The 22,201-nt window shown below is 37.8% G+C and overlaps 1 protein-coding gene across 4 annotated transcripts in view; it reads right to left on the reverse strand.

Annotated features, from left to right (window-relative positions):
• TM2D1 (TM2 domain containing 1) overlaps positions 1-22,201 on the reverse strand; it is a 68,112-nt gene that overhangs the window by 12,331 nt on the left and 33,580 nt on the right. The window contains exons 5-7 of one of the 4 annotated variants that reach the window (XM_055402063.2): positions 22,118-22,191; positions 8,595-8,724; positions 6,836-7,157 (exon numbers count right to left, since the gene is read on the reverse strand). The exons of 1 other annotated variant lie outside the window; for it this stretch is intronic. In XM_055402063.2, the coding sequence (XP_055258038.1) occupies positions 8,614-8,724; positions 22,118-22,191 (185 nt within the window). In that variant the 3' untranslated portion in view covers positions 6,836-7,157; positions 8,595-8,613. Of the gene's footprint in view, positions 1-6,835; positions 7,158-8,581; positions 8,725-10,518; positions 10,606-22,117; positions 22,192-22,201 lie in introns of those variants that run through there. 2 more of the 4 variants (XM_055402064.2, XR_008682703.2) reach the window with 2 other exon arrangements.

The following is a 22,201-nucleotide window of genomic DNA, read 5'->3' on the forward strand; positions in this document are numbered from 1 at the left end:
TTCAAACACTACACTTTCTAAAGTGTTCTGGTAAAACAACGTTTTTCTTTGGCATATGCAGTCCAAATAGCTCTAACCTTAATCATTTTTCAAGTCTTAATCTCCACATGCTTGGCATATTCTGATAACATTGACAGGTTAAAAGCAACATTCTGTTGTATGCACAGCGATTGCTTGCAATTAACCTTAATTTAGGCCGAAAGTAGACTGAACAGCTGCTTCATAGCAACATTTCTAAATTTATTAGATAAATATCTCCAGAGAACTTCAGATTAAAAAGCAACAAAAACAAAACCTGCAACATTGCAGCCTTCTCTTAGTAAGGAGAGTCTTGAAGCAGTGCACAGGCTAGTAAGACTACTTTCCTGAGAAAAAGAGACATTTGGGGCCCTTATTACAGAGTAGCCACAGATAACGATAACTGGAGATAAGAAAAATGTAGGTAAACAATGTTTAAAGAACACAACCCACGTTTTTTCCATAAAAGGAATTTTAAAGTCCACTGATATTTTACTGAGGGTATAATCACACTAGAGCCCCAGTGTAAGGAAACTGCAAATTTCAGATGAAAGTCCTCAAAGCCTAGTGCCATCATTCCATTCCTTTAAAATATATTTAATAAATAGTGACTATTATCTATGTCATCTTAACCTCTCAACATTAACTGGTATTATTATCCCTATTTATATGAAGACAGAGGGCCTCAGAACTGTTACAGTAACAACACTAGTTGTAAAGACAGGAGACAACTCAGGCCTGATTCCAAATTCTGTGCTTTTCTCAACAAACTGTGCTGCTGGGGTGACAAACCTTTGATATCATGTGTTAGATCTGCCTTTTTCTTTTAAATGTATCTATTATTATTATTATTTTAAAAATTTATTTAATTGGAGGCTAATTACAATATTGTAGTGGTTTTTGCCATACATTGACATGAATCAGCCATGGGTGTATATCTGTTCCCCATCCCGAACCCCCCTATTCTTTAAAGTCAGAATCACATTAGAAATCAGGGTAAGTGTATCTTGAAGATGAAGAAGGAGAAGAGAACAAAGTTTTCTTGAGCTCTTTGTTCTAATTTACCCATACTATTAGGGACTTCCTGCTGGCTCAGTGGTGAAGAATCTGCCTGCAAAGCAGGAGCTGCAAGTTCAAACCCTGAGTCGGGAAGATCCCCTGGAGAAGGAAATGGCAACCCACTCCAGTATTCTTGCCTGGGAAATCCCATGGACAGAGGAGCCTGGCAGGCTATATAGTCCATTGGGTCTCAAAAGAGTTGGACACGGCTTAGTGACTAAACAATAATAACAACTCATACTATTATTTATGGTGTCAAATACATCCATGCAAATAATGCACGTTTACTGTAGAAATTTTAGAAGTTCAGATAAGCTGGAAAAAATAAATAAATAAATAAACTTCAGCTGCAATCCAACCACCCACATGCCTCTAGTTTCATTTGACCTCAGCAACACTAAGCAGAACGTGACAGTATGGTTCTAATATCTCTCCTGTTGTCACACACACATGAGAATCTTGGTCTAGAAACTGCTGCAAACACCAGATGAGGTTAACAGCATCTTTGGACTTCCCTAGTAGCTCAGCTGGTAAAGAATCTGTCTGCAATGCGGGAGACCTGGGTTCGATCCCTGGGTTGGGAAGATCACATGGAGGAGGGCATGGCAACCCACTCCAGTATTCTTGCCTGGAGAATCCCCATAGACAGAGGAGCCTGGTGGGTTACAGTCAATGGGGTCACAAAGAGTCAGACATGACTAAGCGACTAAGCACAGCACAGCACAACAGCATTTTTAGGTCTTTGACAATAATCACTGCTATATCATAGTCTTATTTTAATATTCATAAAACACTTTTGCATTTGCATGATGTAAAGTTGAGAAGTTTGAGTAAGTTCTTTTTTTCTTTTTAAAAGACTCAGTATAGGGAGATAATCCCATCTTCACTGAAAACATTAAACAACATACTAAAAAAAAAATCTGCAGTACACAATCATTAGCAGTGTATTTCAAAGAATGAGATGACTGTAATGATCACATTGCAGGAGTATAGCAGTTAATAGACCTGGATTTAAATCTTGGTTGTACTAATTATTTCATGACCTTGGTCAAGAGATTCACTCTTTGTGGGACTCAGTTTGATGGCTCAGTGGTAAAGAGTCTCCCTGCCAATGCAGGAGATGCAGGAGACTCAGGTTTGATACCTGGGTTGGGGAGATCCCCTGGAGAAGGAATTGACAATTCGCTCCAATATTCTTTCCTGGGAAATCCCATGGACAGAAGAGCCTGGTGGGTTACAGTCTATGGGGTTGCAGAGTCTGACATGACTTAGCAGCTAAACAAAACATAGAGCTTAGCATATCTTGTATAAAATCCTTGTAAAAGGAACTTTTAACAAAATCTTCTTGAAAATCTTGAAAATTTGATTTTAAGCCTTAATGTTTCAATAAATATTTTTCTTTAAAAATATATTTTCTAAGATAGGAAATAACATTGTTTCTTCATCAAAGACTAGCTTTAAGAGCATTGCTACCTTTACTAAGAATTAGGCTCTGTTTTGGAGAAGGCAATGGCAACTCACTCCAGTACTCTTGCCTGGAAAATCCCATGGACAGAGGAGCCTGGTAGGCTGCAGTCCATGGGGTTGCTAAGAGTCAGGTATGACTGAGCGACTTCACTTTCTCTTTTCACTCTCATGCATTGGAGAAGGAAATGGCAACCCACTCCAGTATTCTTGCCTGGAGAATCCCGGGGACAGGGGAGCCTAGTGGGCTTCCATCTATGGGGTCACACAGAGTCGGACACAACTGAAGCGACTTAGCAGCCGCAGCAGCAGGCTCTGTTTTAAAGATACAGGAATGAGTACCATGATGATTAACTCAACTACAAAAACACTATTCCAGGACTCTGTTGGGTACTTGGTGCTGTACAGAATTTTTACTCATTCCTAATCAGTAACCTTTCTCATTTTCCAAATTTACCTCCCCATCTCTCCCTTCTCAGCAGCACAGAATAAAGACCATTATGAATGAGCTTCCTATGTACTCCTTAAAAATCTTTGCCTCTCATCATGAAGAGGACAATTAGATAATTGACTGTATGACATCCTGTGCAAAATATTAACAACAGATCTGCTACCATTCCCCAATACCCACACCCAGCTTCCTTACTCTAGCAGCTATCCTGCTCTCAAAGTTTGGCTTTTCTTCTCCAGCCCATGGGATGTGAAGGGCAGCAATCAGCCCTGGTAAGCAGTGGTCCAACTGTAGAGCAAGGGGGTGGCTGTAGGTCTCTGCAGCATTTTGTCTGAAGTTAGTCTGCACAAGAATAATTAAGAGTTGACTTTGGTGTTGTTTTGGTTTCATTCTTTCTCTATTTCCCTGGTTAACTAAGACTAGATGTATCAAAACTTTAATATATGATTACTTTTAAACTAAGAATGACAATTCGAGAGGAAAAAATTGGAAATGTACATTGTTCATTTATTAAAATAAGTTAAATACATAATACAGAATTACATAAATAATGATAGACATGGAATACTCAGCAGCCATTATAAATAACTTTGTAAAAGATTATTTATTGAAATAGAAAATATTTATAATACAAAGAAGCGAGCTACAAAACAGTATGGGTAATATTTCATTTTTGTGAATAAAAATGAAAATACATCCATGGAAAAACTACTAGGCGCTACATAAAAACATTATCATTATTAACTTTGAACTGTGGAATAAATTGTTTTTTCTTTGTACTTTTTGGTTCTTTCCCTAAAATTTCTATATTCAGTTCAGTCGCTCAGTCGTGACCGACTCTTTGCGACCCCATGAATCACAGCACGCCAGGCCTCCCTGTCCATCACCCACTCCCTGAGTTCACTTAAACTCATGTCCATCGAGTCACTGATGCCATCCAGCCATCTCATTCTCTGTCGTCCCCGTCTCCTCGCGTCCCCAATCCTTCCCAGCATCAGAGTCTTTTCCAGTGAGTCAACTCTTCGCATGAGGTGGCCAAAGTATTGGAGTTTCAGCTTTAGCATCACACTGATTCCTAGAACGTCTACGTTCACTCATGTCATCTCCTGTTTGACCACCTCCAATTTGCCCTGATTCATGGACCTAACATTCCAGGTTCCTATGCAATATTGCTCTTTACAGCAACGTACCTTGCTTCTATCACCGGTCACATCCACAGCTGGGTATTGGCTTTGCTTTGGCTCCATCCCTTCATTGTTTCTGGAGTTATTTCTCCACTGATCTCCAGTAGCATACTGGGCACCTACCGACCTGGGGAATTCCTCATCCAGTATCCTATCATTTTGCCTTTTGATACGGTTATATTAAGGTTGTATTAATTTTGTAAATAGAAAAAAGCAAAATGGATTCTGATTTAATGAGACAAAAAAGGAAGGTGCCAACACTCTGGGGAATGTCTACATTTAAGGCATTTGAATAAGAAAGAGGAACTAACATCTTAGACTTGCACTTTTTAGGAACTAATTTTTCTTTTTTTGCTAGTTTCTATCTATTTTAGCTTTCTGGCTGCCTATCAATATAATAATAACCTAACTCAGCCTTAAGCATCTAGGTTAAAATAAAAGAAAAAGACACAGAAATTGTTTATAAAACAAATTGTCAAACTAATATTTCTTATAGTCCTAGTGGTCTCATGAAAAAAATGCTGGCTGTAGACATAACAGAATCTTTGAAATCTTAGCAGTCCTTTAGTTTAATACAGTGGAGGTAAGAAATCTTCCTGGGTAAAAAGGTACTTCTGGAAATTGTATTCATCTTTTCAGGCTAAAGTAGTACCATTTGTAGGACTTCTCCAGTAGCTCAGTTGGTAAAGAATCCACCTGCAATGCAGGAGACCCCAGTTCGATTCCTGGGTTGGGAAGATCCCCTGGAGAAGTGACAGGCTACCCAGTCCAGGATTCTTGGGCTTCCCTGGTGGCTCAGTTGGTAAAGAATCAGCCGTCAATGCAGGAAACCTGGGTTCAATTCCTGGGTTGGGAAAACCCCTGCAGGAGGGCATGGCAACCCACTCCAATATACTTGCCTGGAGAATTCCCATGGACTGAGGAGCCTGGGGGGCTACAGTCCATGGGGTCGCAAAGAGTGGATCACGACTGAGGACTTTCACAGTACAATTTGTAAATGCTTCTGTAGAACACTGTTTCTATAACATTGAAAGAATCCTTCCCATTTTACCCTAGAGGGTTTAGGAGTAATCCCAGGAATGACTGAGCTAATCCGTCTCACAATTTTGGCCACTGTCCTAAGAGGAGGGTTATCAAATAAAACATCTCATACAGAGGCCTTGACATATAATTCCTATACACACTACTAACAAATAGCCATGATACTATAGTGCTGCATGAAACTAAAACAAAAAACAGCATTCACATGCTTTAAATTCATTCACATAAAAAACAAGACATAAAAACATTACCTGTAGAAGAATTACATATATTAGGCAACAGGGAATTACACAAACTGGAAAGACTAAAGAATTCATAGTGAAAACAAAATCTAAAGGTTTAAGAGAGTATTGTGAAGGGACTTTATTTCTAGATTTTACCAACAACTCTTATCAGAGTATAGCTTATTTGAATATACTTTTGAGAAGCACCTGCTTTGAAAGAGACTTCCCACCTGGTCAAGGTAACTGTAACAAACTACTTAGGAAGCAAGATTAGAAGATCTGACTGCAGGTATTTCTCATATAATTGAACTGATATAGCTGTGGAAACCCTACAGACTTTAAAATCTGAGATTAAGTGATCCTGAAGTAAACTTCAAAGCACTGTCTGCAACCAAAGGAAAGAGGGAATACTAAAAAATGGGCATCGAGCTTAACCGAGGCCAAAACTATCACTGTGAGAAAGTGGAGCCCAAGAAAGTACAAGCTCCTAACAGCAGAGATGTTTGTGTTTTGTTCCCTGCTGCATTCTAGAATCTAGAACAGCTCCTCCCCATGACAGACAGTATTTTCATTAATGAAAAGCCAGAGACTCCTCCTGACATATATGAGGAATAAATCCAAATTCACTTCTTGTATCAATACTTAATAATCTCCCACCAACTGGAGAATCTGTTACTGTATGACTAACATATCAGAGAGCTAACTGTACTATATTGTATATTTTTGAGATGAGTGATGAAAAATTATGGTTTTTACTTTTAAGAAGTCCAGATCCCAGTAATTTTGAAATTTGTATGCCTGTTACTAAAGCAATTTGACAGTATTATGGAGACATAATATTTCATGTATTTCCCTCTTCTTAAAACCTCTGAACACAGTAAGGAAAACCAGTGCTGAAGTACAAGTGCTGCTTCCCCTAGACACTGTTGCATCACCTAAGACACTTGTGCCAGCATCTGCTGGGCAGTGCTAACAGATGGAAGACATTAATCATCTGCTTGGTGTTCCCACCTTGTCCATCCAGCTTCAAATATAACTGCACTGAGCTACATGAGTCAGCATCTGGTCCCTCCAAAAGTTAGTGCATCACTTCTAAAGCAAAAAGGAAAAAGTTCACACTTCAGAGTCCTGAATCATTGACAGATGTATCCGTGGCACATCAAGGTTTCAGACTCCCTGAAGATCTTTAGCTCCCTGGATACCAAAGTAAAGACAGATCTGAAAGCTACAAAAAAAAACAGGTGGGTGTTCATATACAGGACTGCAATCCCAAGCAATATAAATGGTATTTGTTCCCGCCGTGGATTAACTGCTTTGAAGGATCAAAAGACAGAAGACAGTAACATTCAACATTTAAGACGGGTTTCTTAATTTAAAAAAAAAGCACTAAAAAATGTGAATAAGTCAAACTTTTATTTTTCAGAAGTGAAAAGGACAAGTGGTGACTTGCCTTTGGAAAAGACATTAACATCAGGGTAATCAACTATCTATCTCATAGAGACAGCAGCCTAAGAAAGACTCTTATCATACAGCTCTCAAAGTTCTATTAAATAAATCTCAGAACAATATGTTTTTAACAAAAACAAACAAAACAAAAACATTGACAACAACAAAAAATTAAAAAGAATCCATAAAGTGGCATTTGAAGAAAGAAAAAGGAAAATCTGGAAGTCTTATATATTGAGAGTTCTCTATTAAAACAAGGAGGCCCAAATCCTAAAACAGAAAAAAAAAAAAAATGTTAAAACACAATCTTTTAAAAGAATCCAATGAGGTTTTTATAGATGCACGTTTTAATGCTTCAGTTGTTCAAGACATTTTTTCTTACACTGGGAGCACTTCTGTAAGTACTGCCGGAGATTATACGAATGACAATACAGAGATATGCCTTCTCAACAGGCCCTTCAAGTTTTAAATTTGGGTCTGGAATCTCAATTGAATGTTTTTATAACAGGCTGCAGAAAATGGTATTGCTTTTTAAATTACAATTTCTTGCTTTTTACACATTATAACTTTAAAACGGTCTATATATTTTAAAAAGAGAAACAACAACTTACATGTGAAAATAAGGTTATGTGAAACGACAATCCTCATAAAGTAGGAGTAACAATTTCCAAAATGAAAATAATACAAAATGAAGTAGTCAGTGGGGGCCGGGGTGGGAAGTGGAGAACAACCAGTGGAAGGCACAGAAGGCCTAGGTTCTAGGTTCAGTTTTGTCCTGATTAGCTGTGTATCTTAGTCTCAGCTTCCTTAGGTCTCAATTTCTTCCCTGGATAGGAGAGGCAGATGGCTCTCTATGCTTTGTTTCAATTTTAAACCCAAAGACTCTTATACTTTATAAGGAAAGATCTGAAAATTTTGTGGACAATGAATTGAATAAAATCCTCAGATCTTGACAGGAAGGGTCTGTCACTATTCAATCTTTAGGACAACAACTAGAAAGCATATCCCATAATTTTATTGGGAGAAAAGAAAAAAATCTACCCTAAGGGCAAAATTATACTTCATATCCTATTTATACACGAAACACAGAAAGTGAATGATTATTCTCTTCCTGACCTCTAGAAGCTCTCTCTGAAACAGAGTCAACTTAAAATCCTAGGATTATGACTGCGCCAAAACATCCAGCCTGTGTTTCTCTCTGCCTAACTGAAAGCTGCTAGACAGTTCTAAGGTCGGTTAACAATTTTCGTGGGCAGGACCAAACTTCAGGTTAAAATATGTACTTGTAGTAGTTTCAGGGTTGAAACTCCATCAACTTTTAGGTTCAGGAAAGGAGAAGAGAAGAATGAAGTTTAAAGATCACACTGATCCTAAGAAGGACGGGCAGTAGAAAAAATATTCTTTATTATCTATAACACATACTTTCATCATAACCATTTATAAACCTTTGGGCTCTTTTTGCTTTGATGTTATTTTTTTCTTACGAACTTTGTCCTTTAACTATATTCACTACAAAGACGCAATATGAATTATGAACTGCAGGAGTTCTGTGCATATACAAAAATGCTTTATAAAAAGTTAAACCTGCATTTCCTGATAAGCAAAAATACAGGTTTACAACACTAGACGATCTCTTAAATCTCCCCGGGTTCTCAAATTCTCATAATTTTATACAGATAAGTAAGATTACATACACATGTCACTTACTGTTTCTTTTAAACAATATTCATGGATATAACTGTGTTTTCCTAAATGTCTCATTGGTTATACTCAGTCTTGTAAGTCTGGTTCCATAGTAATCTATAATGTAACTACTTCCATCTGAAGGTCCAACAATCTAGAAGAGAAAAGTTTGCAAATTACCCATTTTACAGAAGACACTTAAAAAATATTTTGAGTTTACTTCTCTCAGGTGTTAATAAAATTACTTCAGTAGCAGCAGAAATACAACTTAAACTAACTCAAGCAAAAAAAGTAATTTCGTAGCTCATGCAGCTGAAAAGGGCACTGGGGAAGCTCACAGGATTAAGACAGCTGGGGGAACTAAGGCCTAAAGAACTGAAATGCCACACCACGCGAGGCCCTTGGTTTGGCCTCCCTGCCTTTATTTGGTTGCCAACTTCTAGATACATATCTTGGCAGTTTCCATTAGAATGTAAAATTTTCTTCCTCAGTGTATATACATCAATTTCAGGGAAGAACTCTGACGGATGTGCCTGGTTTTTATGCCTATTGCTGAACAAATTACTGTATCCAAGGGAATAGGATTAATATTGGCCAAGTCAGGCTCCCTCTGGGAGATGATGTAATATGACTGACAGTCCTACCAGAACCACATGGAATGGAAAAGGGAGAAATACACACACACACTCATCATAATAGTCTTGTCCATTTAATCACATTTGTGACAACCCACTTAACATGATCTCTACAACTTATCCTTTAAGATAATCTTCAAACTGCAGACTTAGGGGTACACAGGGATCTACAAAGGTATATGCAGGCCCAGATAGCTGCAAGGGAATCCATTTTGAGATCCTTAATTCACATAAATACTCTGTGAAAATGATCCACCTGATATCACACTAGAATAAAAGCATCATGCTAGGTCCCAAGCCCACTTCCCTTTCCCTGTGCTCCTTTCTCCAACTTGACAACAGTAAAGCATACCTCCCCCATCAAAATACGCTGAGTCTCATGATGGCATATTGCCTTGAGGTATAAAAATCTCTGATGTGTCAAAGGGGATAATTCAAAATACTGGAGTCAGGGATGTCTCTTTTAAATAGAATCCAAAAATACTCTCTGTCACTTGTTTAAAAGATGCATTCCTAGTAAAATTTGACTTTTTTTTAGCTTACAAATGATTTGCTAATATCTGTAACATGTTTTTGCTATTTTGATCAAACTGTATATCAATAATTACATTAAGTGGATATTTTAAATTCTATGGTATTTGTATTCTGTGGATACATTTTAAAATTGATGTAACAGTTTTATTTAAATATGTCAATATTTGCAAACTAGAAATGATATCCTTTGCAGCTTTTTAAAAGCTTATGATGGAAAACTGAAATGTCAACTTAAAACATGTGAGGATAGGGGTTTTCTTAAGAAAAAAATTCTTTTAGAGGTTATGCAACTGGAGTTTGAAGAACACTAATACAGAGCATTCATCATTTTAAAGATAAATTTGGTTTTAAAGGCTATTCAACAAATACTTAATTCCTGCAGTCCATGCTAGACACAGAATGCTAGGCACCATGCTAGACATTATACACAGAACAGTGACCAAGACAGTCTGCCTACAGGGAGTTTATTCTAGTGAACTATAAATGTTAGTATTCAAATAATACTAGATACCTTGCTAGGTGCTATCATGTACTTGAACTTCCTCCAAAGATCAAATTGCTTTGTCTTCACATTTATGAATGTGATTAATGAATTTAAATAAAAATTAAAACATTTTCAATGGCAAAGTCACAGAGGAAACTAGTGTGTGTATTAAACAAAGAAAGAATGGGTGACTAGAATTTACAACATGTTTTGAGACTCTACAAAAGAAACAAAGAAAAAGGAAAGCCTAGCAAGTAGAAACAGGATAAATCATGTGGTTGAAAACTGGCCTAACCTGGAATATGTGCGTAGGTTGGAACAAGGCCTTTGCCCTATGATCTTTTTCTTCCTATGCCATCTCCTCTGACACTCTCACTTACTCCTGTCAAAAAAAAAAAGATTTCAAAAGTTGAAAATAAGGAAAAAAGATGATTGGATAGCCTTCTACTATCATGCATTTCTAATAAGCCCGCCCACGGCTCACTTGACTTTCTCAGGAAATATAACTATTTAACTAAAAATTGATTAGGACCCAGATGTTTTACAATCTTGGTAAGTCAGGAGTTAAGACATACAAGAATGATGTGATATTGTTTTGGTCTTTTGTTCCCCCTGTCCTGTAGATAAGTGAGCCCTAACGATTACAGTTTTACTACCTGGTAATACATGGTCCAATTTTGTGTATAATTTAGCAATCTTATTAAAGCATTTCTTTCCCTTCAAACTATGTAATTCTGGCTCCTCAACAACTGGTTCTATTGTGGTAGATCCTCTTTCCACAGATTTGATTCAGCCTGGGCATGTAATCGATCACCAATGAGATGACAATCTATGAGACAAGTTCAATGGGAGGCTTATCTGCTTTAAGATGTGTGTGAGAGGAAAAAAGTGCTTTTCCACCTCTGAAAGTAACGATACAAGAAGTGATCCTAAGCAATGGAACTGAAGATAGCAAAGGGAAGGAAGAAGAAGGGAAGAAAGGAGGGACAGAAGGAAGGGAAGGAGGGAATAAAAGATTTGGGTCTTTAAGTTCTAAATTAACAAATCTTCAGTTCAGTTCAGTCGCTCAGTCGTGTCCGACTCTTTGCGACCCCATGAATCACAGCACGCCAAGCCTCCCTGTCCATCACCAACTCCCGGAGTTCACTCAAACTCATGTCCATCGAGTCGGTGATGCCATCCAGCCATCTCATTCTCTGTCGTCCCCGTCTCCTCCCACCCCCAATCCCTCCCAGCATCAGACTCTTTTCCAGTGAGTCAACTCTTTGCATGAGGTGGCCAAAGTATTGGAGTTTCAGCTTCAGCATCAGTCCTTCCAATGAACACCCAGGATTGATCTTCTTTAGAATGGACTGGTCGGAATCTTAGAACTACCAATCTCCAGATTCTTGGTATAGAAGATGTACGGCCATTTGTTCACTGACAACAAAGTATGAACAAATACTTTTAAAATTATGTCTATTTCTCTGCTAAGAAATAGCCTGAAGCCAAATTCTACTTCATGAAGTATTTCTGCTTGATAAGCTGGGGCAGATTTCTGAAATCTATGGGGAGAAGAAAGACCACTTAACAATTAATGGACCAATAGGTTGCTACAGGCCTTCATCTTCCAAGAGGGGAATCAGGAGGGCCACTACGCTGTGAAAAGCTCTTCTGTACAAAGGGGTGTTAACGTATCTTGTGTGAGAAGCCCTAAAGCCACAAGAAAGCAACTTCATATCCTTCTACAGAATTTCCTGTGGCTACTGTAACAAACCATCACAAAGTCAGTGGATTAAAACAACAGACATTTACTCTCACAGTTCTGGACCCCATAAGTCTAAAATCAAGGTGTCAGTAAATCACATGCCCTGCAGAGACTCTGGGGGAGAATCCATTCTAAGGCACCCTTTGGCATTGCTTGGCTTGTGGCAACATCACCCTGATCTCCTGGGGTGAAGGTCTTCATATCACCTTCTTTTCTGTGTATGTGTCTTTTCTACTGCCTCCTATAAGGACATGTGTCATTGGATTTAGGGCCCATCCAGATAACCTAAAATAACCTCTTTATATCCAGATACTTAATGTAATCACATCTGCAGAGACCCTTTTTCCAAATAAGACAATATTCACAGGTTCCGGGGATTTGATACAGGCATCTTTCGTCTTATCACACCCCTATTCTATGAAGATCGCTCGTGGTGGTTTGGAGGAATTGGGTGAAATTTAATTTCTTCTTTCCTGTCATTTCTGATTGTTTTCAACCATGAAATTTTATTTGCAGCTTAAATGCAAAAAAAAAAAAAACCTTTGAATTGTTTACTTAAAGGAGTAGGCTTTTCTATAGGTGGAAAGTCTATAGCAAGAAGAGTAAATCAGAAAACTCTAGAAGTTTACACTAAAGTCAAGAATGTTAAGCAGTGATCACTAAATTTCCTGTTTTTCTGTTCTTAATCTTTCCTCTCCACTATCAGTTCAGTTTAGTTCAGTCGCTCATTCGTGTCCAACTCTTTGTAACCCCATGACCCCATGAACACCAGGCCTCCCTGTCCATCACCAACGCCCAGAGTCCACCCAAACCATGTCCATCAAGTCGGTGATGCCATTCAACCATCTCATCCTCTGTCGTCCCCTTCTCCTCCTACCCTCAATCTTTCCCAGCATCAGGGTCTTTTCTAATGAGTCAGCTCTTTGCATCAGGTGGCCAAAGTATTGGAGTTTCAGCTTCAACATCAGTCCTTCCAATGAACACCCAGGCCTGATCTCTGGATGGACTGGTTGGATCTCCTTGCAGTCCAAGGGACTCTCAAGAATCTTCTCCAACACCACAGTTTAAAAGCATCAATTCTTCAGCGCTCAGCTTTCTTTATATTCCAACTCTCACATCCATACATCTCCAACATCAATTCAGTTCAGTTCAGTCGCTCAGTCGTGTCCGACTCTCCGCGACCCCATGAATCACAGCACGCCAAGCCTCCCTGTCCATCACCAACTCCCGGAGTTCACTCAAACTCATGTCCACAGAGTCGGTGATGCCATCCAGCCATCTCATTCTCGGTCGTCCCCTTCTCCTCCCGCCCCTAACCTTTCCCAGCATCAGAGTCTTTTCCAGTGAGTCAACTCGTCGAATGAGGTGGCCAAAGTATTGCAGTTTCAGCTTTAACATCAGTCCTTCCAATGAACACCCAGGATTGATCTCCTTTAGAATGGACTGGTTGGATCTCCTTGCAGTCCAAGGGACTCTCAAGAGTCTTCTCCAATACCACAGTTCAAAAGCATCAATTCTTCAGCGATTGGCTTTCTTCACAGTCCAACTCTCACATCCATACATGGCCACTGGAAAAACCATAGCCTTGACTAGACGGACCTTGGTTGGCAAAGGTAATTCTCCATAATCCCAGTTGCCCACCATAGGTACCCACACAAATATTGGGCATATATTTAACTTGGTATATGACTTGGATATTTATTCTTGAAAAACATTTGATTTTCTTTGGATATCCATTTTTAATTATCCAAATGATACTGTTGTAGATCTTGTTCAAATTCAAACAATTTTCATAGTACACTAAGATTTTAGGACATTTCCATGGTACCTGTATGTACAACAGGTATGCTTGTAGCTGCTACCTGGTGTTACATCCATTCTCCATATCCAGGTTAATTCCAACGTCCTCCTACCACAAACAGTACTACAACAGACAGAGTTGTCCCCTGTCCCCTGGTGGAGAGAAGTATGAACATTTGGGGGTAAATGCCCAGAAGTACCTCTTTATTTACACATTAGTTTTTTGGGTGATTTTGCGAATCACCTTTAGTTTATTGAGCTCATTTAACTATTAAATTCCCTATTATCTTATTGATTTGCATATTTCACATATAATTCCTATTGTTAGCATCCCCAATGACTCAAGCAGTAAAGAATCCACCTGCAATGCAGAAGACATAGGAGAAATGGGTTTGACCCCCGGGTCGGGAAGATCCCCTGAAGGAGGAAATGGCAACCCACTCCAGTGTTCTTGCCTGGAGATTCCCATGAAAAAAGGAGCCTCGAGGGCTATAGTCCACAGGGCCGCAAAGAGTCAGACATGACTGAGCAACTGAGCCCACCTGCCCCACGCTGTTCTTTACTCAGCCTGCTGTCACTTGGTCGGTCCATGGTATCCTTTTTAGAAATGATTAAAATTTCTTAATTTCAATGTATCAAACTAAGTAATTTTTTTCTTTCTGGTTTGTTTTTGGGATCTTGTTTAAGAAGACAACCCCTATATTGTCATGAAGATGTTTTCAATTAGCTTTACAGAAAGGTTTATCTTCTCCTAGGTAGTTACCCTCAAAGAACTGAATAGGGGCTTAAACTGATACTTGTACACAAATATTCACTGCAGCATTATTCACAACAGCCAAAATGTGGAAACAACCCCGTGTCCATCAACAGATGAATGGATAAAAGAAATGTGGTATATACGTACAATGGAACATTATTATTCAGCCATAAAAGGGAATGAAATTGATACATGCCACAATATCAATGAACCTTGAAAACACTGTGCAAAGTGAAATAAACCAGACATAAAAGGACAAATAGTGTATGATTCCACTTATATGAAATATCTAGAAAGCAAGCAAATTCTTTGGGATATAGTAGATTGGAGGTTACCAGTGACTGGGGGATGGAAAAAGAGGATTTACTGCTAAATGGATGCAGAGTTTCTGTTTTGGGAGATGAAAAAGTTTTGGAAATAGATACTGGTGACAGCTGCATAACATTGTAAATGTAATTAATGCCAAAGAACTGTACACTTAAACAGGTTAAAGTGGCAAGTTTTGTATTGTATATATATTTTTTTACCTCACAGAAAAGAGCTTACTTTATCTGAACTTTAATAATGTTGTAGTTTTGTTTGTAATTTATAAACTTTTGATTTTGTAACTGGAAAATGTAGTTTTGTTTTTATATATTTAATAGCATTCTAATAAAAATAAATTAAAGGAAAAAAAGATGGTTACCAGTTCAGTTCAGTTGCTCAGTCATGTCCAAGTCTTTATGACCCCATGAACTGCAGCATGCCAGGCCTCCCTGTCCGTCACCAACTCCTGGAGTTTACCCAAACCCATGTCCACTGAGTCAGTGATGCCATCCAACCATCTCATCCTCTGTCTTCCCCTTCTCCTCCTACCCTCAATCTTTCCCAGCTTCAGGGTCTTTTCCAATGAGTCAGCTCTTGGCATCAGGTGGCCAAAGTATTGGAGTTTCAGCTTTAGCATCAGTCCTTCCAATGAACACCCAGGTCTGATCTCCTTTAGGATGGACTGGTTGGATCTCCTTGCAGTCCAAGGGACTCTCAAGAGTCTTCTCCAACACCACAGTTCAAAAGCATCCATTCTTCAGTGCCCAGCTTTCTTTATAGTCCAACTCTCACATCCATACATCCATACATGACTACCGGAAAAACCATAGCCTTGACTAGATGGACCTTTGTTGGCAAAGTAATGTCTCTGCTTTTTAATATGCTGTCTAGGTTGATCATAACTTTCCTTCCAAGGAGTAAGTGTCTTTTAATTTCAAGGCTGCAATCACCATCTGCAGTGATTCTGAAGCCCAAAAAAATAAAGTCTGCCACTGTTTCCACTATTTCCCCACCTATTTGCCATGAAGTGATGGGACCAGATACCATGGTCTTAGTTTTTTGAATGTTGAGCTTTAAGCCAACTTTTTTCACTCTCCTCTTTTACTTTCATCAAGAGGCTTTTGAGTTCCTCTTCACTTTCTGCCATAAGGGTGGTGTCATCTGCATATCTGAGGTTATTGATACTTCTCCCGGCAATCTTGATTCCAGCTTGTGCTTCTTCCAGCCCAGCGTTTCTTTTGATGTACTCTGCATAAAGTTAAATAAGTCGGGTGACAATATACAGCCCTGACATACTCCTTTCCCTGTTGGGAACCAGTCTGTTGTTCCATGTCCAGTTCTAACTGTTGCTTCCTGACCTGTATACAGATTTCTCAAGAGGCAGGTCAGGTGGTCTGGTATTCCCATTTCTTTCAGAATTTTCCAGTTTATTGTGATCCAGAGTCAAAGGCTTTGGCATAGTCAATAAAGTAGAAATAGATGTTTTTCTGGAACTCTCTTGCTTTTTCAATGATCCAGTGGATGTTGGTAATTTGATCTCTGGTTCTCTGCTTTTTCTAAAACCAGCTTGAACATCTGGAAATTCATGGTTCATGTATTGCTAAAGCCTGGCTTGAAGAATTTTAAGCATCACTTTACTAGTGTGTGAGATGAGTGCAATTGTGCAGTAGTTTGAGCATTCTTTCATTACCAATAAGTACTTTTAAACCTAAACTTTATCAAACAGATGTGATCCCTTAGTTAGTTACTGGCTTTGCCTTGTTGTTAAAGTCAGATGGCTTAGATAACTCAAATATCTTAAAATTTAAAATGTTATGATGAATTAATGAGTGAAGGACAAAAACAAACACTTCATGCAATTCTATCAATGTATCATTTTACTATCTAATCCATTTAAGAGTTTCTTCCATATAAAGAATGCAAATATTAACACTGGCAAGATCATACGATCTCCTGAAGATCTATTAACCTGGCGAAAAAGTAAAATGACACAGCTGTCTGCAATTAGAGGATAATGATGCAACCTGTGTCCATCCCAATTTTCCAAAGAAGTAAATTCACATTCTCTTAAAAGTTAAATTACATGTTTGTGTCCAGAGCTGACTTCTATATGTCATTAATTTTAATATGAGACCATTAAAAAATCTAATTAGTCACATTTTAATTAAGCACTAAAATTCCCACACAGTGCCAGAAATTATACAGTCAGATCCCCTGACTTCATTTGACTTAAACACTGGTTAGTATTAATCCTAAATGACCATTATAAACATCATTCCTCAAGAAATGAATAAGATTCAGCATTCTATCTCCTGAGGAAAACACAGCATTGGGCTCAGTCTCAGGACTACTTTGTTTTTTGAACATTCCTTTAATTCACTAAATAAAACTCTGCCCACAGGTAAGTGAACTAAGTGAAATCTACCTAATTAGGATCATGTGACAAAGCAGAGACTACCCAAATTATCATCAGTCTCCTCAGTTTTCCAGGTCATTTCCCCAATATATCACTCCAGAGTTAAATAAGAGAAAACTTGTTGAAACACTTGGTATCTAGTTTTTATATTGGAGAAGGCAATGGCACCCCACTCCAGTACTCTTGCCTGGAAAATCCCATGGTTGGAGGAGCCTGGTGGGCTGCAGTCCATGGGGTCACTAAGAGTCGGACACGACTGAGTGACTTCACTTTCAGTTTTCATATTCATGCATTGGAGAAGGAAATGGCAACCCACTCCAGTGTTCTTGCCTGGAGAATCCCAGGGACGGGGGAGCCTGGTGGGCTGCCATCTATGGGGTTGTACAGAGTTGGACACAACTGAAGCAACTTAGCAGCAGCAGCAGCAGCAACAGTTTTTATATATTGCTGTCCTACAGCTAGTGAACTATCAAGGACATTGATCAACATTCCCAGTACTGGAAATAGATTTAGAGTGATTACACATTTAGTCCTTCTTTTGATCAAGACCATGTATTTCATGGAGCAAGGGCACAGGTTATGCCTTTGACAAAATCAACTGGCTTACACAGAAGTGAACCTATAACCTGAATCTTATTTATGCTCTGAACTGAAAAGCCTAGGCCCTTAAAATTTCAATAAAATTCAAGAATTTAGAGAAGATAAAATCAAGATAACTCTTCTTTCAGCCTGCAGTTCCCAAGGAGATATATATATATATAGGCTGCTCAGCATGGCTTATGGCTTATGGGATTTTAGCTCCCCGATCACGGACTGAAATAGGTCCCTGGCAGTGAGAGCATGGAGTCCTAACCACCGGACTGCCAGAGAATTTCTCCAGTGAGATATTTCTGATAATAAGTGGGATGTTACTCTCACAACACTTCTGAGAGAGTAAGATTCTAAGTTTCTTTAGGGCAAGGACCCAAACTTATACCTAAATGCGCTAAGTCATTTTCACTTATGGTATAAAACCTACTATTTATACTTTATCATACCAACTTTTATTTTTGTTCATTAGCTCTTGTGCCCTATAAAATTTAGAACTTTAAAGAGCTAAAGAAAAGCACTCACTTTTTAAAAACTACCATTTTTAGCCTATCTTCCCTATAATTGGCACAGATACACTTTTTACAAGTTACACTGCATTCAGCTCAAATCATCAAAAATTTTGAAAGAATATGTTGAGCATACTATTAGTACTACAGAAAATTAATAAAACTCTTTTTTCTCAAGGAATTTATGTGTGAAAAATCAAACCTGGTGTGTAAAAGCTAAAAAAAAAAAAAAAAATACAAAAACAATACAGAACCCAGTGCTAAAATGAGTTACATATGTGTGTGTATTCAGTGGCTCAGACGTGTCTGACTCTTTGCAACCCCATGGACTGTAGGCTATCAGACTCTTCTGTCTATGGAATTTTCCAGGCAAGAACACTGGAAGGGGCTACCATTTCCTACTCCAAGGGATCTTCCTGACCCAGGGGTCAAACTCACACTTCTTGAATCTTCTGCACTGGCAGGTGGATTCTTTACCACTCCACCACCTGGGAAGCTCCCCAACTTACATACATTGAATGCCAAACTAATGAGATATTTAATGAATTTATTTATAGAATTAAAACACTCCTGGAGATTATATTGCTTTGTATATTTTGCTACTTATATAGTTAATAGTCTTTTAAGGAAATCTACTCTGCAATGTTGATAGAAATGAAAATGAATTTTTTAAAATTATCACAAAGAACCTTGACATACTTCATTTTAACAACTTTCTACATTCCAACACATATTTCCATTTTCCCTCTACCCATCTTCATCTTTCTGATTTGTGGCTGTCTTGTCTCTACTTAACAGAATAAATTTTCTTTTCTTTCTGTTGGTGAAGTACACATCAGTGGTTTTGATATATTTTAAAATGTTCATTGTGTGAGTGAGATAAGGTTTAAATAAAATCAAATATTCTCATACTTTTTTTGTTGTTGTTCATCTTTAATTTATTATTTTTTTTTATTTTACAATATTATATTGGTTGGTTTTGCCCTACATTGACATGAATTCGCCCCAGGTGTACATGAGTTCCCCCTCCTGAACCCCCCTCTCACCTCCCTCCTCCCTTTATCCTCCCTCTGGGTCATCCCCGCACACCCGCCCCGAGTATCCTGTAACATGCATTGACCCTGAACTGATGATTCGTTTCACATATGACAACATACATGTTTCAATGTCATTCTCTCAAATCATCCCACCCTCACCCTCTCCCACAAAGTCCCAAAGACTGTTCGATACAACTGTGTCTCTTTTCCTGTCTCGTATACAGGGTTATATTTCCATCTTTCTAAATTCCATATATATGTGTTAGTATACTGTATTGGTGCGTTTAAAAAAAAACCAAATTACCTAATTTTTCTTCACGATATGAATGAATATATATAAGCATAAAATGAATGTTTTAAAATTGTCAGACCTGCCTTATGACTAACTATTACACAGCAATTATACACGAAGTTGCCTATAATTGAAAAACTGTATGCTATACATGTACCACTGATTTAAACTCTGTTGAACACACAAATGAATTAATTCTATGTATTGTTTTATACCATTCATTCACACAGTGCTATTTGCATATTTTTAAGAAAAAGAAAAAAGAAAAAACTTCAAAAGTTTACTAACAGATAAACTCATGAAAGCATTTTTAGTAAGTATAGATATATTTAAAGCTTACTTACCTTAGTAATATATGCATTATACTTTATATTGTTTCAGTTCAAAGATGAGATAACCAGACCTATTTTTTTAAGGAGGATTTTCCTGGATTTTTCTTATAAACACTGTGAAGTAAAGTATGTTTTTATAGGTCTTGAGTTCATGCACAATATAGTTCTGGGATCACAGCCCAAAAGAAAAAACACTGCAATTCATTGAGGAATAATATTTAATGGTAAAAAGAAAAGAATTAGGGATGGAGAAAATAAAGAAGAAAAGAAGAATAAACAAAGATGATAGAATGTAAAAGGTTTATGAGAAATTGAAAAAGTATATTCAAGACAAAAATGTTAACATAATTTATGATGTTTATAGTAAAAACTTACTTGATTGACGGAAAAAATAATTCTCTAAAACTAATACTAATACAGTCAACATCACATGTCAAATATATTAAACAACATGTAGAATAAGGCTATATATTTTACTTGGCTACTTTTGAAAAATGACTAATTTTTCCCCTGGTCTGAAAGCAGTCTACAGTGGTCATCCCTATTAAAATGTCTTATTTAGGGAAACCTAGTGTAAAAATTCAAACATTCTAAATCTACCTCAATAATTTGTTGATGTGATAGTCTCAATTCTAAATATTTAAGAAAAGGACTATTAGTTCTTAAAAGTTCATGTATATGTGTACCAGAAAACAGTGGCTGAATCAACAAATAAGCTCTATAATTTGACACAAATAAAGCTACAAAGCACCGATATCACCAAAGAACCTAGTGTGAAATATTAACTAAATGACTGGGTTTTAAAGACACTGAATTCTGTATCCCTTAAAGAATTCCAATAGTACATTAAATTCCTTGGATCCTCATTTAAGTGAGAAACCCATTTCCAAGCATATGTGCAGAAGAACCTTAGCCTCTTCATGCCTGCTTGCCTGTCCCACAGTCAGAGAAGGCAGGATATTTGGTTAGGCATATGTTTATGAATAAAGACAGGAAAATTCCAACTTTAAAACCAAATATTTTCCTTGTTTAATTCTGGTATCTTATTGGTCCATATGTTGCCTCCTCCTCACAGTATGGTCCCCTCCTCACAGTATGTTACCAAAAATCTCCTAGATTTTGACTTTCTTTTAGAGCATAAGGATAACATCAAGCAGACAGAATTAAGGAATGGAAATACTGTATGAAAAAGAAGAGTAAAACTGATGATAATCTAAATACAAACTGAAACACTTGCTGAAGACATTAGGTGCTCCATAAATGCTTACTGAAATGCTGTTTTGTGACATTTGTTGTGATAAATTCATCTCTTCTCTAATTTAAGAATCCCCCTGAGTTAACCACAACCAGTTCAGTATAATTTATTAGGAAATATCTGGTGGACTTTTGAATTTGGCTTAAGGTTAGCATTTCACAAACCTCTGCAGCAGGAGAAAACGAGGCTAACACAGAGAATCAGAGATTAAGAGGAGGAGAGTGGTGAGCACATCATTTGACTGTATGGATTTGGTCTTTTCCAAGACCAGCCCCACTCCTGGATTTTCCAGAGTGCTCCCAGACATTCCTGTTTTCTTTCTTGCCTGCAGCTAGCTGCAATTCAGTTTCTACAATTTGCAACCAAGAGAATACTAGTATAGAGAACCTGTCCAGTGCAAAAAAATGTTGTGTCTGCCTCTACATATTCATATGTAAATACAAGACTCTGACCAGTATCCTCTTATAGTGAGTGACAATGCAGCTGTAACAGGAAAAGAGACAATAAGCTGGAAATATTTATAACCTTAATCCCTCTTAGAGGTTCATAATACAAATTTTTAAGCTTCTGAGAAGTTCTGCAGTAGAGAAATCTCTGTATCTCAGTTGCACTCACATTTACAAATCATATTTGAGCACAGATCATTTTTAAGGAAGTTCTTACGTCTTTTAGAACTACTAATTGAGCACAGGTTGGAAAATGCTACTTAAAAACATGGCCACAGATCCTTTAGATCTAGCATCTGAAGAAAAATGAAAAAGCATTCCTACCTGCTTTCTAACATACTTAAAATGTACCTCAGAACTCAAATTTGAATGTAAAAGTAGTTTATCTTCTAGACTGAAACTAACTCACCTGCATTGAAATAAGAATGAAATCAATTAGGCTCCCAATTCCACAAAACCCCACAGTGCAAAACTTTAACAAACCTAGAAAAGA

Source organism: Moschus berezovskii, chromosome 4 (genome assembly GCF_049115385.1).
Source record: "Moschus berezovskii isolate FMDL1 chromosome 4, NW_MosBer_1.0, whole genome shotgun sequence".
Taxonomy (NCBI): domain Eukaryota; kingdom Metazoa; phylum Chordata; class Mammalia; order Artiodactyla; family Moschidae; genus Moschus; species Moschus berezovskii.